This window comes from Salvelinus fontinalis, unplaced genomic scaffold (assembly GCF_029448725.1).
Source record: "Salvelinus fontinalis isolate EN_2023a unplaced genomic scaffold, ASM2944872v1 scaffold_0330, whole genome shotgun sequence".
NCBI classification, from domain to species: Eukaryota; Metazoa; Chordata; class Actinopteri; order Salmoniformes; family Salmonidae; genus Salvelinus; species Salvelinus fontinalis.
The window spans coordinates 12,501-29,950 of record NW_026600539.1 but is presented as its reverse complement, the minus strand read 5'-3'; the positions used below and the strand labels follow the sequence as shown (position 1 = coordinate 29,950).

Below are 17,450 nucleotides of genomic sequence, written 5' to 3'. Positions count from 1 at the left end.
ATCAGGACGTCTCTAAACACAGTTTATATCAAGAGGACACTAGGCTACATCAGGACGTCTCTAAACACAGTTTATATCAAGAGTACATGAGGCTACATCAGGACGTCTCTAAACACATTTTATATCAAGAGAACACGAGGCTACATCAGGACGTCTCTAAACACAGTTTATATCAAGAGGACATGAGGCTACATCAGGACGTCTCTAAACACAGTTTATATCAAGAGGACACTAGGCTACATCAGGACGTCTCTAAACACAGTTTATATCAAGAGAACACTAGGCCACATCAGGACGTCTCTAAACACAGTTTATATCAAGAGAACACAAGGCTACATCAGGAATCTCTAAACACAGTTTATATCAAGAGGACATGAGGCTACATCAGGACGTCTCTAAACACAGTTTATATCAAGAGGACACTAGGCTACATCAGGACGTCTCTAAACACAGTTTATATCAAGAGAACATGAGGCTACATCAGGACGTCTCTAAACACATTTTATATCAAGAGAACACGAGGCTACATCAGGACGTCTCTAAACACAGTTTATATCACAAGGACATGAGGCTACATCAGGACGTCTCTAAACACAGTTTATATCAAGAGGACACTAGGCTACATCAGGACGTCTCTAAACACAGGTTGGAAAAGGAACATAGATTAGAGGAGTAATTCATTTGAGAGTTTGTCCAACAGTCTAAATGTTTCTAATTGATGATGTCATTAAGGGCTAATTTCATTCCTGGAACTGTAACATTCCAGAATAGAACACTGAGAATATATTCTGAGATAGACTAGATTCTCACAGTGTTCTAACATTGTAAATGCTGACTCCACAATGTAAAGGTTTTAAGCAGCTCATGCATCAACTACTCCCGGAGGTAAAGACTTCCAAAATTACCCCTTTTTTTCTGTTAATGTAACTCTTGACCTGATGCGTCTGCAAAAAAACTTGCTCCCCTAGCCCATTAGCAGAGAAGGGACTCCTGTATTAAGGCCAACACTTGCATAATTTATTGATGATGGAAAAAAAACACTATCAGCCAGTCAGAGCCTGTTCACCTTGAGTGAAACTGACAGAGGACTGTGGATTGTGGCCAGTGGGGGCTGGTGAGGGGAGGACGACACATAATGTCTGGAAAGGAGCTCATGGAATGGAAGCCATATATTTGATACCATTCCACCCATTCCACTCCAGCCATTACCACGAGCCCGCCCTTCCCGTTTAAGGTCCCACCAACCTCCTGTGAGTTGTGGCCTCATTTACAGGCTACCCTGAATGGACATTGCCATGGAGACGCAGGGCGGGAGAAATGAAACCTTCTATCCAACCTCCAGCCAATGTGTCACTATCATCTGATGGATAATGTATGTTCCCCTGATGTATGACCTGATGGACTGTCTGTTGGCTCCTATGTTTCCAACAGTAATAGAAGACGTAGGAGACGTCCCAAAATGGCACCCTGTTCCCTACGTAGTGCTTTACTTTAAACCAGAGCCCTACCCTATATTGGGAATAGGGTGCCATTTGGGATTCAGATTTATTATTCAAAATGTTTCTTGCTAAATTCTGGCCCCAAACCTGAAGCCAAACAGCTGGGACATTTTGTCATTCAGCAGTGGCTCGCTAAATCAGAGATCTGAACTCTAGTCCATAATCTATCTGAACTCTAGTCCATAATCTATCTGAACTCTAGTCCATAATCTATCTGAACTCTAGTCCATAATCTATCTGAACTCTAGTCCATAATCTATCTGAACTCTAGTCCATAATCTATCTGAACTCTAGTCCATAATCTATCTGAACTCTAGTCCATAATCTATCTGAACTCTAGTCCATAATCTATCTGAACTCTAGTCCATAATCTATCTGAACTCTAGTCCATAATCTATCTGAACTCTAGTCCATAATCTGGTCTGTGTTTGCGTCAGAAAGTCTCAGTGGGGGGAAACCTATGAACCAATAAAAATGGTGAGATTTTAATTGAGCATTTCATATCCCTCTCTCATTGCAGGGACTTGGGTGTGGACATCTGGACATCTGTTGGGAAGAGAGATCATATAATGCCCACCGCAAGATCCAAACACCAGCCTCAGCAGGCAAATGAAACAGAAGATAAAAGTGTAAAAGGTAGAAGTTCAGTCTTACCAGCTGCAGCCAGGCGTTGGTCATCAGAACCTGGTTCTTCTCATCCTGGACAAGAAAAGAAGGAGAAAAAGAAAGAGGAAATGTCTTCAGAGCAGAGTACAGGTGTTTAGAATATCTCTGTTAGAATGTCTCTGATAGAATATCTCTGTTAGAATAAGACTCCACTGTGGGTGAAGAGAAGAGGTGATTCAATACATCTCTTTTAGAATAAGACTCTGGGTGAGTTCTGGAGACTACTGTATCTAATACAGACTGTAGAGTTCTGGAGACTACCGTATCTAATACAGCCTGTAGAGTTCTGGAGACTACTGTATCTAAAACAGACTGTAGAGTTCTGGAGACTACTGTATCTAATACAGACTGTAGAGTTCTGGAGACTACTGTATCTAATACAGACTGTAGAGTTCCGGAGACTACCGTATCTAATACAGCCTGTAGAGTTCTGTAGACTACCGTATCTAATACAGACTGTAGAGTTCTGGAGACTACCGTATCTAATACAGACTGTAGAGTTCTGGAGACTACCGTATCTAATACAGACTGTAGAGTTCTGGAGACTAATGTATCTAATACAGACTGTAGAGTTCTGGAGACTACTGTATCTAAAACAGACTGTAGAGTTCTGGAGACTACTGTATCTAATACAGACTGTAGAGTTCTGGAGACTACCGTATCTAATACAGACTGTAGAGACTACTGTATCTAATACAGACTGTAGAGACTAATGTATCTAATACAGACTGTAGAGTTCTGGAGACTACCGTATCTAATACAGACTGTAGAGTTCTGGAGACTACCGTATCTAATACAGACTGTAGAGTGACTGTATCTAATACAGACTGTAGAGTTCTGGAGACTACCGTATCTAATACAGACTGTAGAGACTACTGTATCTAATACAGACTGTAGAGACTAATGTATCTAATACAGACTGTAGAGTTCTGGAGACTACTGTATCTAATACAGACTGTAGAGTTCTGGAGACTACTGTATCTAATACAGACTGTAGAGTTCTGGAGACTACCGTATCTAATACAGCCTGTAGAGTTCTGGAGACTACTGTATCTAAAACAGACTGTAGAGTTCTGGAGACTACTGTATCTAATACAGACTGTAGAGTTCTGGAGACTACTGTATCTAATACAGACTGTAGAGTTCCGGAGACTACCGTATCTAATACAGCCTGTAGAGTTCTGTAGACTACCGTATCTAATACAGCCTGTAGAGTTCTGTAGACTACCGTATCTAATACAGACTGTAGAGTTCTGGAGACTACCGTATCTAATACAGACTGTAGAGTTCTGGAGACTACCGTATCTAATACAGACTGTAGAGTTCTGGAGACTAATGTATCTAATACAGACTGTAGAGTTCTGGAGACTACTGTATCTAATACAGACTGTAGAGTTCTGGAGACTACTGTATCTAATACAGACTGTAGAGTTCTGAAAACTACCGTATCTAATACAGACTGTAGAGACTACTGTATCTAATACAGACTGTAGAGACTAATGTATCTAATACAGACTGTAGAGTTCTGGAGACTACCGTATCTAATACAGACTGTAGAGTTCTGGAGACTACCGTATCTAATACAGACTGTAGAGTGACTGTATCTAATACAGACTGTAGAGTTCTGGAGACTACCGTATCTAATACAGACTGTAGAGACTACTGTATCTAATACAGACTGTAGAGACTAATGTATCTAATACAGACTGTAGAGTTCTGGAGACTACTGTATCTAATACAGACTGTAGAGTTCTGGAGACTACTGTATCTAATACAGACTGTAGAGTTCTGGAGACTACCGTATCTAATACAGCCTGTAGAGTTCTGGAGACTACCGTATCTAATACAGACTGTAGAGTTCTGGAGACTACCGTATCTAATACAGACTGTAGAGTTCTGGAGACTACCGTATCTAATACAGACTGTAGAGTTCTGGAGACTAATGTATCTAATACAGACTGTAGAGTTCTGGAGACTACTGTATCTAATACAGCCTGTAGAGTTCTGGAGACTACCGTATCTAATACAGACTGTAGAGTTCTGGAGACTACTGTATCTAATACAGACAGTAGAGACTACTGTATCTAATACAGACTGTAGAGTTCTGGAGACTACTGTATCTAATACAGACTGTAGAGTTCTGGAGACTACCGTATCTAATACAGACTGTAGAGTTCTGGAGACTACCGTATCTAATACAGACTGTAGAGTTCTGGAGACTACCGTATCTAATACAGACTGTAGAGTTCTGGAGACTAATGTATCTAATACAGACTGTAGAGTTCTGGAGACTACTGTATCTAATACAGCCTGTAGAGTTCTGGAGACTACCGTATCTAATACAGACTGTAGAGTTCTGGAGACTACTGTATCTAATACAGACAGTAGAGACTACTGTATCTAATACAGACTGTAGAGTTCTGGAGACTACTGTATCTAATACAGACTGTAGAGTTCTGGAGACTACCGTATCTAATACAGACTGTAGAGACTACTGTATCTAATACAGACTGTAGAGACTAATGTATCTAATACAGACTGTAGAGTTCTGGAGACTACTGTATCTAATACAGACTGTAGAGTTCTGGAGACTACCGTATCTAATACAGACTGTAGAGTTCTGGAGACTACCGTATCTAATACAGACTGTAGAGACTGCTGTATCTAATACAGACTGTAGAGACTAATGTATCTAATACAGACTGTAGAGTTCTGGAGACTACTGTATCTAATACAGACTGTAGAGTTCTGGAGACTACTGTATCTAATACAGACTGTAGAGTTCTGGAGACTACCGTATCTAATACAGCCTGTAGAGTTCTGGAGACTACCGTATCTAATACAGACTGTAGAGTTCTGGAGACTACCGTATCTAATACAGACTGTAGAGTTCTGGAGACTACCGTATCTAATACAGACTGTAGAGTTCTGGAGACTAATGTATCTAATACAGACTGTAGAGTTCTGGAGACTAATGTATCTAATACAGCCTGTAGAGTTCTGGAGACTACCGTATCTAATACAGACTGTAGAGTTCTGGAGACTACTGTATCTAATACAGACAGTAGAGACTACTGTATCTAATACAGACTGTAGAGTTCTGGAGACTACTGTATCTAATACAGACTGTAGAGTTCTGGAGACTACTGTATCTAATACAGACTGTAGAGTTCTGGAGACTACCGTATCTAATACAGCCTGTAGAGTTCTGGAGACTACCGTATCTAATACAGACTGTAGAGTTCTGGAGACTACTGTATCTAATACAGACTGTAGAGTTCTGGAGACTACTGTATCTAATACAGACTGTAGAGTTCTGGAGACTACTGTATCTAAAACAGACTGTAGAGTTCTGGAGACTACTGTATCTAATACAGACTGTAGAGTTCTGGAGACTACTGTATCTAATACAGACAGTAGAGACTACTGTATCTAATACAGACAGTAGAGACTACTGTATCTAATACAGACTGTAGAGTTCTGGAGACTACTGTATCTAATACAGACTGTAGAGTTCTGGAGACTACTGTATCTAATACAGCCTGTAGAGTTCTGGAGACTACCGTATCTAATACAGACTGTAGAGACTACTGTATCTAATACAGACTGTAGAGTTCTGGAGACTGCTGTATCTAATACAGACTGTAGAGTTCTGGAGACTACTGTATCTAATACAGACTGTAGAGGCTACTGTATCTAATACAGCCTGTAGAGTTCTGGAGACTACCGTATCTAATACAGACTGTAGAGTTCTGGAGACTACTGTATCTAATACAGACTGTAGAGTTCTGGAGACTACTGTATCTAATACAGACTGTAGAGTTCTGGAGACCACCGTATCTAATACAGCCTGTAGAGTTCTGGAGACTACCCTATCTAATACAGACTGTAGAGTTCTGGAAACTACTGTATCTAATACAGACTGTAGAGTTCTGGAGACTACTGTATCTAATACAGACTGTAGAGTTCTGGAGACTACTGTATCTAATACAGACTGTAGAGTTCTGGAGACTACTGTATCTAATACAGACTGTAGAGTTCTGGAGACTACCGTATCTAATACAGACTGTAGAGTTCTGGAGACTGCTGTATCTAATACAGACTGTAGAGCCTTGGAGACTACTGTATCTAATACAGACTGTAGAGTTCTGGAGACTACCGTATCTAATACAGACTGTAGAGTTCTGGAGACTACTGTATCTAATACAGACTGTAGAGTTCTGGCTGTGGCTCGTATAAATTCATCCCTAAACTAACGGATGACTAAACTAAAGAAAACTAAACCGCTGAGGGGGATTTTGTCTCTGGTCTGAGTATCAAAACGCTTGCAGTTAAAATGTGTTTTAAGATGGAAGGCGGCCATCTTGGCAGGGCACAGTGGTAGCATTTGGTCTGTTTTTGTTCCGGAACGGCTTCCAGGAACGATGATGGAGGGAGGGAGGAGGAGGATGGACATTTAAGTTGGATAAGACGAAAGAGAGAGAGAGAGAGAGAGAGACAGGAAGACAGCTGATCCCCTATCCCCTGTTCTACAGGATGACTACAAACCAAACATCAGCCAGAGGAGAAACGTTTGGTTTTTCTCTTTCGTCTTGAGGGTGAATCTCAGCATTAGTGGGCTAAGAGGATAGTATTTAAAACAGACTCTATACTATACTGTACTGAGTGAACGTAGTGGGCTGAGAAGGTAGTATTTAAAACAGACTCCATGCTATACTGTACTGAGTGAACGTAGTGGGCTGAGAGGATAGTACTTAAAACAGACTCCATACTATACTGTACTGAGTGAACGTAGTGGGCTGAGAAGGTAGTATTTAAAACAGACTCCATACTATACTGTACTGAGTGAACGTAGTGGGCTGAGAGGATAGTACTTAAAACAGACTCCATACTATACTGTACTGAGTGAACGTAGTGGGCTGAGAGGATAGTATTTAAAACAGACTCCATACTATACTGTACTGAGTGAACGTAGTGGGCTGAGATTTTATTTAAAACAGACTCCATACTATACTGTACTGAGTGAACGTAGTGGGCTGAGATTTTATTTAAAACAGACTCAATGCTACATGGTACATCAAGCTAATACAGAGTAACATGATGTAACTTGACACAGGTAGCAGTCACCAAATTACAGTAAAACACTACCATGAAAACGGGTGAAGCCATGAACAAACATTCCAGCTCTTTGTAGAAAAAAACCCTCTATATATGTGTATAAGTATACAATGTTTCTTTATGTACCACCTCCTGAATGATACACATCAGTATTGAGAAGTCGTTGAGCTACTGAACTGTCTACCAGGGTGTTGTGGACATGGTAGAGGGGGGAGACAGTTAAAACTCTTTCCCTTTAGTTGAGGATCAGTATGTTCGTGGATATGAACCTCTCTTAATGACAGATACTGGTGCTTGTTAATGACAATGCTACACTAAAGACAGGGAGCTCATTCGTAAGCAGAGCGCGCACTAATTACACCCTGCGTGTAAATATCTAGGAGGTATGCTAATGACAGAACAGTACCAGCGTGGTCATTCCACCTCGATATCTCTTAATGAGACCATACTTCAGAGATACACTAGATACACAATCTAAAGTGCTACAGACACGCATCGTAGTCAGGATCTGATGATACTGGAAAAACCCTAACTTCCACTCCCTTAGAATCCCATGGACATCAACGTAAGACTAAGTGAAGTTAGGACGTTAGAAGTTAGGATTCACCCCGCTGTGTCACAAAGCAGGCTGTCATCTGAAACCCAGTCTGTGACGAAGAGTCTTTGAGACGCAGGTCTACAGTACTAACAGTAGAGGGAAGCTAGCAGGTCTACAGTACTAACAGTAGAGGGAAGCTAGCAGGTCTACAGTACTAACAGTAGAGGGAAGCTAGCAGGTCTACCGTACTAACAGTCGAGGGAAGCTAGCAGGTCTACAGCACTAACAGTAGAGGGAAGCTAGCAGGTCTACAGTACTAACAGTAGAGGGAAGCTAGCAGGTCTACAGTACTAACAGTAGAGGGAAGCTAGCAGGTCTACAGTACTAACAGTAGAGGGAAGCTAGCAGGTCTACCGTACTAACAGTCGAGGGAAGCTAGCAGGTCTACAGTACTAACAGTAGAGGGAAGCTAGCAGGTCTACAGTACTAACAGTAGAGGGAAGCTAGCAGGTCTACCGTACTAACAGTCGAGGGAAGCTAGCAGGTCTACCGTACTAACAGTAGAGGGAAGCTAGCAGGTCTACCGTACTAACAGTAGAGGGAAGCTAGCAGGTCTACAGTACTAACAGTAGAGGGAAGCTAGCAGGTCTACAGTACTAACAGTAGAGGGAAGCTAGCAGGTCTACAGTACTAACAGTAGAGGGAAGCTAGCAGGTCTACAGTACTAACAGTAGAGGGAAGCTAGCAGGTCTACAGTACTAACAGTAGAGGGAAGCTAGCAGGTCTACAGTACTAACAGTAGAGGGAAGCTAGCAGGTCTACAGTACTAACAGTAGAGGGAAACTAGCAGGTCTACAGTACTAACAGTAGAGGGAAGCTAGCAGGTCTACAGTACTAACAGTAGAGGGAAGCTAGCAGGTCACAGTACTAACAGTAGAGGGAAGCTAGCAGGTCTACAGTACTAACAGTAGAGGGAAGCTAGCAGGTCTACAGTACTAACAGTAGAGGGAAACTAGCAGGTCTACAGTACTAACAGTAGAGGGAAGCTAGCAGGTCTACAGTACTAACAGTAGAGGGAAGCTAGCAGGTCTACAGTACTAACAGTAGAGGGAAGCTAGCAGGTCTACACTACTAACAGTAGAGGGAAGCTAGCAGGTCTACAGTACTAACAGTAGAGGGAAGCTAGCAGGTCTACAGTACTAACAGTAGAGGGAAACTAGCAGGTCTACAGCACTAACAGTAGAGGAAAGCTAGCAGGTCTACAGTACTAACATTAGAGGGAAGCTAGCAGGTCTACAGTACTAACAGTAGAGGGAAGCTAGCAGGTCTACAGTACTAACAGTAGAGGGAAGCTAGCAGGTCACAGTACTAACAGTAGAGGGAAGCTAGCAGGTCTACAGCACTAACAGTAGAGGGAAGCTAGCAGGTCTACAGTACTAACAGTAGAGGGAAGCTAGCAGGGTGGTCCTGACATGACAGTCCACAGTCCCTCCCTCCCTCCCCCAGGCGATATCTCCCCTGCTCTCTCTATCTCTCCGTCTCAGCTTCATGTCCTGTCCTCTCCTCTTCTGTCCTGTGCAGACTAGTATTATTTAATCTCCCTCACCTCTTTATCTTCACTCTCTCTCCATCTCTCTACTCATCTCTCCTCTCTCTCTATCTCTCTACTCATCTCTCCTCTCCCCCAGCTGTGCAGCAGCTTACCATGTAAGTCCATTCTCAACAACCAGGCTGGTAAACACAATGTCCTTCCTCTGCTGTCTGCTACAACAGTTATCTTGGTTTTATTATCAATGTATTTCCCCCTACGTTACACCTTACCGCTTTGTTTTGGTTGAGAAGAAACCCAATGGGATCACTCTAACCTCCCCATCAGAGTGCTCTGATTGGATCAGGGTAGTGATTGACGGCACATACTATCCAATTAATGAGTGTAGGAAATTAAAACTGTGAAAACGTAATCCTGTGTAATATAAAATCCAATCACCGTTCACCTCGCAAGCAACGACTTGATGAAAATACTACATTTGAATACCTCCCAAATAGCATATTTAATCTGGGAAACTCCAGGAACTACACCTCCCGTTACCTCAGTTGGGAATACCAGGGAAAATTTACGACTCTATAGCCTGCCTGTGGTTTACTGAACAATACACAGACAAGGAAAATGGAAGCTGCAAAAAATGCAATCTAAAATGCAATCTATCCTTGTCACCTCAACAGCATGCTGAAAACACACTGACTTAATACTTTACAAATGGCACCCTATTCCCTATATAGTGCACTACTTTTGACCAGTTTCCATAGGGCTCTTTCGGGAATAGGGTGCCAATTAGAGCACATATTCAGGCTGTAATACCTCACATACAGTGCACGTGATCAGGGAAATCCAGGATTACCAGTCCAATCCCTGTTGGGAATCCCTGGGGACAAACTATAGCTTCCTGCCCTGATGTGTGTATTAAAGAACATCATGGACAACAAGACCAGAACTCTCTCTAGGACATCCAATCACATGACTAAAAGAACAGTAGACATCCAATCACATGACTAAAAGAACAATAGACACCCAATCACATGACTAAAAGAACAATAGACATCCAATCACATGACTAAAAGAACAATAGACATCCAATCACATGACTAAAAGAACAATAGACACCCAATCACATGACTAAAAGAACAATAGACATCCAATCACATGACTAAAAGAACAATAGACACCCAATCACATGACTAAAAGAACAATAGACATCCAATCACATGACTAAAAGAACAATAGACATCCAATCACATGACTAAAAGAACAATAGACATCCAATCACATGACTAAAAGAACAATAGACATCCAATCACATGACTAAAAGAACAATAGACACCCAATCACATGACTAAAATAACAATAGACACCCAATCACATGGCTAAAAGAACAATAGACACCCAATCACATGACTAAAAGAACAATAGACACCCAGTCACATGACTAAAAGAACAATAGACACCCAATCACATGACTAAAAGAACAATACATCTGACAAGCCCTGATTCTAAATATCTCTTCCTCCTTTTGTCCCTCTGTCTCTCTGTCCTTCCTCTCTCTCTAAATGAACAGATTGGTTAGAAGGACTGTTTTGTCCCTCTGTCTCTGTCCTTCCTCTCTCTCTCTAAATGAACAGATTGGTTAGAAGGACTGTTTTGTCCCTCTGTCTCTGTCCTTCCTCTCTCTCTCTAAATGAACAGATTGGTTAGAAGGACTGTTTTGTCCCTCTGTCTCTGTCCTTCCTCTCTCTCTCTAAATGAACAGATTGGTTAGAAGGACTGTTTTGTCCCTCTGTCTCTGTCCTTCCTCTCTCTCTCTAAATGAACAGATTGGTTAGAAGGACTGTTTTGTCCCTCTGTCTCTCTGTCCTTCCTCTCTCTCTAAATGAACAGATTGGTTAGAAGGACTGTTTTGTCCCTAGAATGTGTGTGTGTGTGTAAGTGTGTAAGTGTGTGTATGAGCCAGAAAGTGAGTTGTGGGACAGAGGGCAATGGGTTGCTCTGTGTGTGTGTGTGTGTGTGTGTGTGTGTGTGTGTGTGTGTGTGTGTCAGACGGTGAGTGTTGTGACCTGTCCCACTTCCTCTCCTTCCTCCAGATGGAGCTACGGTCATGGTGAGCCACGCTCCTACATTATTCACACACACACACACACACACACACACACACACACACACACACACACACACACACACACACACACACACACACACACACACACACACACACACACACACACACACACACACACACACACACACACACACACACACACACACACACACACACACACACACACACACACACACACACACCTCAACAACAAAAGGCCAAATCAGCCCCACTCATAACTTCTCTGCTGGTCATCTATAATGGAGCGTAGAAATACACTACTATGATAAGAAAGTAGTGAAGCAACACCAGTAAGGACCAATCACACTGGAGTTCAGGCCTCCACCAAGCTTTCAGAGTTTGCACTTTTGGGACTATTTCATTGCACCAGGCAAGCTCAATAAACAAATTCGCGTTCCCTCTCTTTCACGCACACGTCCACGCGTGTGTGCACGCGCACACGCACACACACACATAAGTTTAGCGGTGGAGTGGAGCAGCAGCTGGCTCGGAGGCGCAGCCTGTGAACTGATTGAGAGGAAGCCACGCGTTCACAGTTTCACAGCCATACAGCCTATGAGCCCTCGCCATCTGTGGCCAGGCTGGGACCGAGCGGAGGACGAGCGGCCATGTTTTTATCTATGCAGTTTAGAGTGAGAGAGCTCACACAACATATTGAATATCATTAACAGAGTCTGAGGTTTCACTAATCTCCTGTTGAAATATAACCACATTGGAGGTTGTAAAACATTCCCTGTTTTCCAATCCACTGTCGATAACATTGAAATTAACATTTCACCCTGGGAATTCGAGGAATATTCTGAAATATTCAGGGAATGTCGTGGTAATATTCTGGGACTGTCGTGGTAATATTCTGGGAATGTCGTGGTAATATTCTGGGAATGTCGTGGTAATATTCTGGGAATGTCGTGGTAATATTCTGAGAATGTTCAGGGTTGGTTTATCTCCCACCTCCACAGGGACCCAGGAGCATACAGTTACATGTTGTGAAAATACCAGACGCCATGTCCTGTCCTGATCACAGTGAAACAGCATGGGAAATGAATACTACACAGGAGCCATACGTACCATGCAACCTTAATGCTGCTCACACCATGCAGGTATAATGAGCCAGGAGAGAAAATATGCCCTGAGATGTGTGACTGGGTGTCAGTGTTGGGTTTGTGGCTTTGTGGTTTTGCTAAGGTAAGAATCAGGGCAAGAGGTTAGATATATGGTAGGTTAATATAGATATGATAGGTTAAAAGAGATATGGTAGGTCAATAGATATATGGTACGTCACTAGAGATATGTTAGGTTAATAGAGATATGGTAGGTAAATACAGATATGGTAGGCCACAGATATGGTATGTCAATACTGTAAGTTACAGATATGGTAGGTCAATACTGTAGGCCACAGATATGGTACGTCAATACTGTAAATTACAGATATGGTACGTCAATACTGTAAATTACAGATATGGTACGTCAATACTGTAAGTTACAGATATGGTTGGTTAATACTGTAGGTCACAGATATGGTTGGTCAATACTGTAGGTTACAGATATGGTAGATTACTGATATGGTTGGTCAATACTGTAGGTTACAGATATGGTTGGTCAATACTGTAGGTTACAGATATGGTTGGTCAATACTGTAGGTTACAGGTATGGTTGGTCAATACTGTAGGTTACAGATATGGTTGGTCAATACTGTAGTTTACAGATATGGTTGATCAATACTGTAGGTTACTGATATGGTTGGTCAATACTGTAGGTTACAGATATGGTTGGTCAATACTGTAGGTTACTGATATGGTAGGTCAATACTGTAGGTTACAGATATGGTTGGTCAATACTGTAGGTTACTGATATGGTAGGTCAATACTGTAGGTTACAGATATGGTTGGTCAATACTGTAGGTTACTGATATGGTAGGTCAATACTGTAGGATACAGATATGGTTGGTCAATACTGTAGGTTACAGATATGGTAGGTCAATACCGTAGGTTACAGATATGGTAGGTCAATACCGTAGGTTACATATATGGTAGGTCAATACTGTAGGTTACAGATATGGTTGGCCAATACTGTAGGTTACAGATATGGTAAGTTACTGATATGGTTGGTCAATACTGTAGGTTACAGATATGGTAGGTTACTGATATGGTTGGTCAATACTGTAGTTTACAGATATGGTAGGTCAATACTGTAGGTTACAGATATGGTAGGTTACAGATATGGTTGGTCAATACTGTAGGTTACAGATATGGTAGGTTACAGATATGGTAGGTTACAGATATGGTTGGTCAATACTGTAGGTTACAGATATGGTAGGTTACTGATATGGTAGGTCAATACTGTAGGTTACAGATATGGTAGGTTACAGATATGGTTGGTCAATACTGTAGGTTACAGATATGGTAGGTTACAGATATGGTTGGTCAATACTGTAGGTTACAGATATGGTAGGTTACAGATATGGTTGGTCAATACTGTAGGTTACAGATATGGTAGGTTACTGATATGGTAGGTCAATACTGTAGGTTACAGATATGGTAGGTTACAGATATGGTTGGTCAATACTGTAGGTTACAGATATGGTTGGTCAATACTGTAGGTTACAGATATGGTTGGTCAATACTGTAGGATACAGATATGGTTGGTCAATACTGTAGGATACAGATATGGTTGGTCAATACTGTAGGTTACAGATATGGTTGGTCAATACTGTAGATTACAGATATGGTTGGTCAATACTGTAGGATACAGATATGGTTGGTCAATACTGTAGGATACAGATATGGTTGGTCAATTGGTTAGACAGTCAGGAAAGATGGAGGAACTTACAATACAGCGGTGTGTGTGTGTGTGTGTGTGTGTGTGTGTGTGTGTGTGTGTGTGTGTGTGTGTGTGTGTGTGTGTGTGTGTGTGTGTGTGTGTGTGTGTGTGTGTGTGCGTGTGTGTGCGTGTGCGTTCACGTGCGTGTGCGTGTGTGTGTGTGTGGGTGTAAGACACAAAAAGACAGCTGCTCTGACTGATGATCCTCCAGGAATTGTTGTTGTTGTAACAGCCAACTGGAGAGACAGAGAGATGGAGAACGATGGAGGAGATGAGAGAGAGGGAGGAGAGAGATGGAGAACGATGGAGGAGGTGAGAGAGAGGGAGGAGAGAGATGGAGAACGATGGAGGAGGTGAGAGAGAGGGAGGAGAGAGATGGAGAACGATTGAGGGGGTGAGAGAGAGGGAGGAGAGAGATGGAGAACGATGGAGGAGGTGAGAGAGAGGGAGGAGAGACAGATAGATGGAGAACGATGGAGGAGGTGAGAGAGAGGGAGGAGAGACAGAGAGATGGAGAACGATGGAGGAGGTGAGAGAGAGGGAGGAGAGACAGAGAGATGGAGAACAATGGAGGAGGTGAGAGAGAGGGAGGAGAGAGATGGAGAACGATTGAGGGGGTGAGAGAGAGGGAGGAGAGAGATGGAGAACGATGGAGGAGGTGAGAGAGAGGGAGGAGAGAGATGGAGAACGATGGAGGAGGTGAGAGAGAGGGAGGAGAGACAGAGAGATGGAGAACGATGGAGGAGGTGAGAGAGAGGGAGGAGAGACAGAGAGATGGAGAACGATGGAGTAGGTGAGAGAGAGGGTGGAGAGACAGAGAGATGGAGAACGATGGAGTAGGTGAGAGAGAGGGAGGAGAGACAGAGAGATGGAGAACGATGGAGGAGGTGAGAGAGAGGGAGGAGAGAGATGGAGAACGATGGAGGAGGTGAGAGAGAGGGAGGAGAGAGATAAAGAACGATTGAGGGGGTGAGAGAGAGGGATGAGAGACAGAGATGGAGAACGATTGAGGGGGTGAGAGAGAGGGAGGAGAGAGATGGAGAACGATGGAGGAGGGGGGAGAGAGATGGTGAGGGAGATGGAGAACGATGGAGGATGGGGGAGAGAGATGGTGAGGGAGATGGAGAACGATGGAGGAGAGACAGAGAGATGGAGAACGATGGAGTAGGTGAGAGAGAGGGAGGAGAGACAGAGAGATGGAGAACGATGGAGGAGGTGAGAGAGAGGGAGGAGAGAGATGGAGAACGATGGAGGGGGTGAGAGAGAGGGAGGAGAGAGATGGAGAACGATGGAGGAGGGGGGGAGAGAGAGGGTGAGGGAGATGGAGAACGATGGAGGAGAGACAGAGAGATGGAGAACGATGGAGGAGGTGAGAGAGAGGGAGGAGAGAGATGGAGAACGATGGAGGGGGTGAGAGAGAGGGAGGAGAGAGATGGAGAACGATGGAGGAGGGGGGAGAGAGAGGGTGAGGGAGATGGAGAACGATGGAGGAGGGGGGAGAGAGAGGGTGAGGGAGATGGAGGAGGTGAGAGAGAGGGAGGAGAGAGATGGAGAACGATGGAGGGGGTGAGAGAGAGGGAGGAGAGAGATGGAGAACGATGGAGGAGGGGGGAGAGAGAGGGTGAGGGAGATGGAGAACGATGGAGGAGGGGGGGAGAGAGAGGGTGAGGGAGAAAGACAGAAAGGAAGCAGGAGAGAGAAAAAGAGATGCAAGTGAAAGAGACAGAGAGAAAGAAACAGAGGATGAGGGAGAACAAGAGAGTGAGAGAGAGAGAAAGTGTGTGAGAGAGAGAGAGAGGAAGAGAGAGGGAGAGAGACAGGCTCAGTGAGCACTGCCTTGCCATTGAGAAGGGTAGACACAGGAAAACCTGGCTCCCTGTAGAGGAAAGGCTGTGCAACCACTGCACAACAACAGAACCTGAGAAGGAGCTGCATTTCCTGACAAAATGTCAAAAATATAAAACAAATAAAGAGTGTCATTTCCCCATTTTTGAAACCCTTATTCAAGGTTTCAAAGACCTCTCTGATGAGGATAGGCTACCCATCCTGTTGGGGAAGGACGCAGAGAGCTGTGGGTTGGCAGCGCACTACATTGCTGCCTGCCATAAGATGAGGGACAGTGTCTGACAGACCAATCAACCTGCACATGTCCTCTACTGTATGCTTATTGTTATTGTTCAATGTATGGTTATTTTGACCCTTGGTTATTGTTGTTACTGTTGTCCCGTTGACAATTTTGTTTCTTATTTTTTTCATATTGTAACTCTCCAAAGTAAGCTTTGGCAATACGTACATTGTTACGTCATGCCAATAAAGCAAATTGAATTGGAATTGAGAGAGAGAGAGAGAGAGAGAGAGAGAGAGAGAGAGAGAGAGAGAGAGAGAGAGAGAGAGAGAGAGAGAGAGAGAGAGAGAGAGAGAGAGAGAGAGAGAGAGAGAGAGAGAGAGGAGAGAGAGAGAGAGAGAGAGAGAGAGAGAGAGAGAGAGAGAGAGAGAGAGAGAGAGAGAGAGAGAGAGAGAGAGAGAGAGAGAGAGAGAGAATTGAGAAGAATGCAGAGCGAGCTGAAAAAGGTGAGAGGTTGAGAGAGCAAGAGAAAATATGTGAGGGGAAGGGGTGAGAGGAGCACCACATCACACTCCAAGATTGAATTTTCGTGTTGCGAAAGCGAGTCAAGGCCTCTGGAGCGGCAAAATGAAAACAAGGATACAAGGGGAGAGACGGAGAGACGGGGAGACGGAGGGGATACAGTGAGGGCTGTGGGTTTCTAAGTAGATTAATAATATCATGGGGTATAATATACAGCTATGGATAAGCATGGGTCTGCATCAGACGATACTGCAGAATAACATTAGGGAAGCATGGGTCTGCATCCAAATTTACCTCAACTCACTGACCCAACACACACACACACACACACACACACACACACACACACACACACACACACACACACACACACACACACACACACACACACACACACACACACACACACACACACACACACACACACACGTATGATCTGTAACAGTATGAAGCCCAGTTCTACCAGTATACAGAGAGAGAGACTCACCACATCTATGATCTGTAACAGTGTGAAGCCCAGTTCTACCAGTATACAGAAAGAGACTCACCAC

The 17,450-nt window shown here is 43.4% G+C and overlaps 1 protein-coding gene across 2 annotated transcripts in view; it reads right to left on the bottom strand.

The window, feature by feature from the left end:
* Positions 1 to 17,426, bottom strand: part of LOC129845645 (CHRNA7-FAM7A fusion protein-like) — a 49,612-nt gene extending 32,186 nt beyond the window's left edge. The window contains exons 1-2 of one of the 2 annotated variants that reach the window (XM_055913505.1): positions 17,387 to 17,426; positions 2,154 to 2,198 (exon numbers count right to left, since the gene is read on the bottom strand). In XM_055913505.1, coding sequence (XP_055769480.1) covers positions 2,154 to 2,177 — 24 coding nt within the window. In that variant the 5' untranslated portion in view covers positions 2,178 to 2,198; positions 17,387 to 17,426. Of the gene's footprint in view, positions 1 to 2,153; positions 2,199 to 9,525; positions 9,657 to 17,386 lie in introns of those variants that run through there. The other variant, XM_055913504.1, reaches the window with a different exon arrangement.
* Positions 17,427 to 17,450: the final 24 nt, after the last annotated feature.